The sequence below is a fragment of the Hibiscus syriacus genome, unplaced genomic scaffold (genome assembly GCF_006381635.1).
Source record: "Hibiscus syriacus cultivar Baekdansim isolate YM2019G1 unplaced genomic scaffold, ASM638163v2 tig00116939_pilon, whole genome shotgun sequence".
NCBI lineage: Eukaryota > Viridiplantae > Streptophyta > Magnoliopsida > Malvales > Malvaceae > Hibiscus > Hibiscus syriacus.
In genome coordinates, this window is record NW_024063477.1 from 1,145,546 (window position 1) to 1,149,176 (window position 3,631).

The window sequence follows — 3,631 nt, forward strand, 5'->3', positions numbered from 1 at the left end:
TTGTCTATTTTTATTTGTTACTTTTGCATATTTTCTTTGCCTCGACCAAACTTTTCTGCAACCACACTTCACAATATTCTCTTACTTTAGCAACGCTTTGACACATGTTCACACAATCCATTACTAATTATTTCTCTTTTTTGATAAGAATTCAGGGACTAGCTTGTGACACCTAGTTCTAGTTGTGGTGAAACATCAAAACCCCTACTAGTCATGAGGAGACGATAACTTACTTACCCTTTATTACTTGATTCGACTGTGTACACTTTCACAAATTTGCTTGCCTTAGCATATACATTTACAAGCGATCAAGTTTTTGGCGCCATTGCCGGGGATTGACTACTGACGAAATTTTGATAATTTTTGCCATAACAAATTTTTATTTCTTGTCACAATTTATTTAGTTAGTTTAATTTGTTTATTTTCTTATTTTCCTTTGATTTTTTTTGTCTTTGCATGACCTTGAGATATGCTGGTGGACCACTAGAACCATTTGGACATGAGATCGAACGATCATTCAAACAAAGGCGACGTAACCAGCGAGCCAGAGAATATATGAATCGACTGCAGTATCAAGGCGACAACAATATGGGAGATCAAGCAGATCCTGACGTTATGGAAAATAATCTTCCTAGAGAAGAGGCAAGACCACGAGTAATATGAGATCACTTGAATCTTATTCTAGACGATCTCAATCCTGGCATCGTGGCACGTGAAATACAGGCAACCTATTTTGAACTTAAACTAGTGATGTTTAACATGCTAAACTTCATCGGTAAATTTGGTGGCTCGTCTAATAAGGATGTTAGACTACATGTTCGTGCCTTTCTTGAAGTTTACGATTCATTCAAGCAACAAGGAGTGCATGAAGATGTGCTGAAGCTTAAACTTTTCCCTTATTCTTTACGTGACCGAGAAAGAGCTTGGCTCAGTGGAGTACCTTCGGGCTCAATGGAATCTTGGACATATTTATGTAAAAGCTTTCTACTTCGATACAACCTTCCCAATATGAATACACAACTATGCAATCACATTGTAAGTTTTCGCCAAGGCGATGATGAATCCATGTACGAATGTTGGGACAAATATAAAAGTTTTCTTTGTAAGTGCGTGAACCACATATTCTACGACTGGACTCAAGTCGTGATGTTTTATAATGGAGTCAATGCACCTACTCAAATAATGATGGATGCCTCAGCGAATGGCATTTTGCTTGATAAATTACCCGAGGAAGCCTTTGATATCCTCGACAGGATAGCGAATAATGACTATCAATTCCCGACTATAAGGATAGATACAGGTAAAAAAGTATCCGGAGTATACGAAATTGAGGGTAAGAATTCAGTCTCTGCTCAACTTTTTGCTATAACTAACATGTTGAAAATTTTGCAGCGTTCTAATAAGATGGGAGACGTCAAGGCAACTAGTGCAGTATGCATTCTTTGTTGCAGCAACCATCATGAGAGTGAATGTTCAGAAAACCAGGAATTTATAAATTTCGTGGGAAGCTATAACAGAAGCAACAACTATCCCTATTATAATACATACAATCCTGGATGGTTACAACATCCAAATTTTTCATGGATTAATCACGGAACTAACAATAATAATCACGCAGACAATTATAATAGGCCACAACAGAATAATTCAGAACATCAACATTTTCAGTATCAGCATCAGTAGATGCCCTGGCAACATAATAAAGGTATAACTTCTTCCTCTAATACAAACTCTAATTCTAACTCCTTGGAGGCTTCATTTTAGGAATTTATGACCTCGACAAAAGATTTCATGGCTTCAACAAAGACTTTGATTCATGAACACTCATTGACAATTAAAAACCAAGGTAATTTATTACAAAGCCAATAAAGTTTTTTGCAAAGCCATAGTTTATCCTTGAGAGCATTGGAGAACGAAGTGGGTCAAATTGCCACGACATTACATTATCTCCCACAAGAAAGTCTCCCTAGTGATACTGAGGTCATTAAACATCATAGAAAAGAGCAATACAGTGTACTTACACTGAGGACTAGTACCCATATTAATCAGAATGATAAGTTTGGGGGGAAGCAACCAGAAAATTCTATCCAAGACACTACACAACATGGGGATAAAGCTCAAATTGTTGAACTAAAGGGATTGCCTGAGGAGAAGGAAAAGGATGAAGTTTCAGAAAGTCGTCAAGTAGATAATGGGAAATTTATTTCCAAGGCAAAAATATCCTCAACATCTATAGCAGATGAAATCAGACCCCACTGCCCTTTCCTCAACGGTTGAAGAAATACAACGAGGAGATTCAGTTCAAGAAATTTGTTGATGTCCTAGACCAGTTGTATATTAATGTCCCATTACTTGAAGCCATCGAGCAGATGTGTTCCTATGCTAAATTCCTAAAGGACATTGTCACGAAGAAGAGGAAGGTAGAAAAAATTGAAAATGTTACCACGATGAAAGAATTATGCTCTGCATTAAGCAAACTTCCACCAAAGCAAAAAGATCCTGACATCATCGTGATATCATGTTCTATCGCTGATAAATTTATGGGGCGAGCTGTTGTCGATTTAGGGTCAAACATAAATTTGATGCCCAAGTCTATATTTTTAAAACTAGAAATGTGTAACGCTTGCCCAACCACCATTATCTTACAGTTAGATGTTTGGTCTTATGTTCGTCCTAAGGGAAGAATTGAAGATGTCATTGTAAAAATGGAAAGGTTTGTGTTTCCAGTTGACTTCCTCATATTAGACTGTGAGGCTGATGAAAACGCACCCATCATTCTTGGGTGGGCCTTCTTAGCCACTGGACGAATCTTAATAGATTCCAAGAAGGGAGAATTCACGATGAGGGTGGGATATCAATGCGTCACAATCAATGTCTTCAACTCTATGAAGCATGTTGATGATTAAGAAGAATGACAAATCATTAGAGACATGGAATTAATGGAGGAAGATGGAGCATAAAATCTTGGCCAATGTGAATTTTTACATATAGATGAGTATGATACTTTGTGCCAAGAAAAAAAAAATTGACACATGAACAAAAAATTTTTGGCCCGAGCAAAAATATTTTAAACGAGGATTGTGAAAACTTTTATCTCGACAATAATTTTTCGACTGAAGTAAATGAAAAATTTCCTGATAATGAAACCAAAGTGGGCTATGAAGATAAATTAGAGGAACAGTCTAGATTCTTTCAAGCTAGACCTGATATGAAATTCGAACCCTTGGATTTCAATGAATTTATTCCCCCAAAATCATCATTACAACACGCACCCATATTGGAACTTAAAAAATTTCCATCGTATTTTAAATATGTTTATCTAGATAGTAATGAGACTTTACCAGTGATAATTTCTACTAGTCTAACCTCCGAACAAGAGAATAGTTTGTTAAATGTTTTGTCGTAACACAAAAAAACTCTCAGATAGACCATGGCAGACTTGAAGGGAATCAACCCTACCATATGCATGCACAAGATCAACTTAGAAGACAATCATAGCAATTCTATGGAACCATAAAGTAGACTTAACCTGATAATGAAGAAAATGGTGATGAAGGAAATCATAAAATGGCTAGATGTTGGAGTAATTTATCCAATATCCGATAGCTCATGGGTCAGTCCGGTGCAATGC

At 36.6% G+C, this 3,631-nt stretch overlaps 1 protein-coding gene across 1 annotated transcript; it reads left to right on the forward strand.

Moving 5' to 3' along the window:
- The first annotated feature begins 456 nt into the window (after positions 1-456).
- Positions 457-2,906, forward strand: LOC120188245. The gene is made up of 4 exons (XM_039191731.1): positions 457-654; positions 1,393-1,431; positions 2,050-2,184; positions 2,280-2,906. Exons 1-4 carry the CDS (start codon positions 457-459, stop codon positions 2,904-2,906), a joined length of 999 nt encoding a protein of 332 aa, XP_039047662.1.
- Positions 2,907-3,631: the final 725 nt, after the last annotated feature.

Coding starts and splice junctions, on each gene's coding strand:
- LOC120188245 (XM_039191731.1), top strand. CDS start 457: ATGACCTTGAGATATGCTGGTGGACCACTAGAACCATTTGGACATGAG. Junction 655..1,392: donor GAGAAGAGGCAAGACCACGA/GTAATATGAGAT, acceptor AAAATTTTGCAG/CGTTCTAATAAGATGGGAGA. Junction 2,185..2,279: donor AAGTTTCAGAAAGTCGTCAA/GTAGATAATGGG, acceptor CAACGGTTGAAG/AAATACAACGAGGAGATTCA.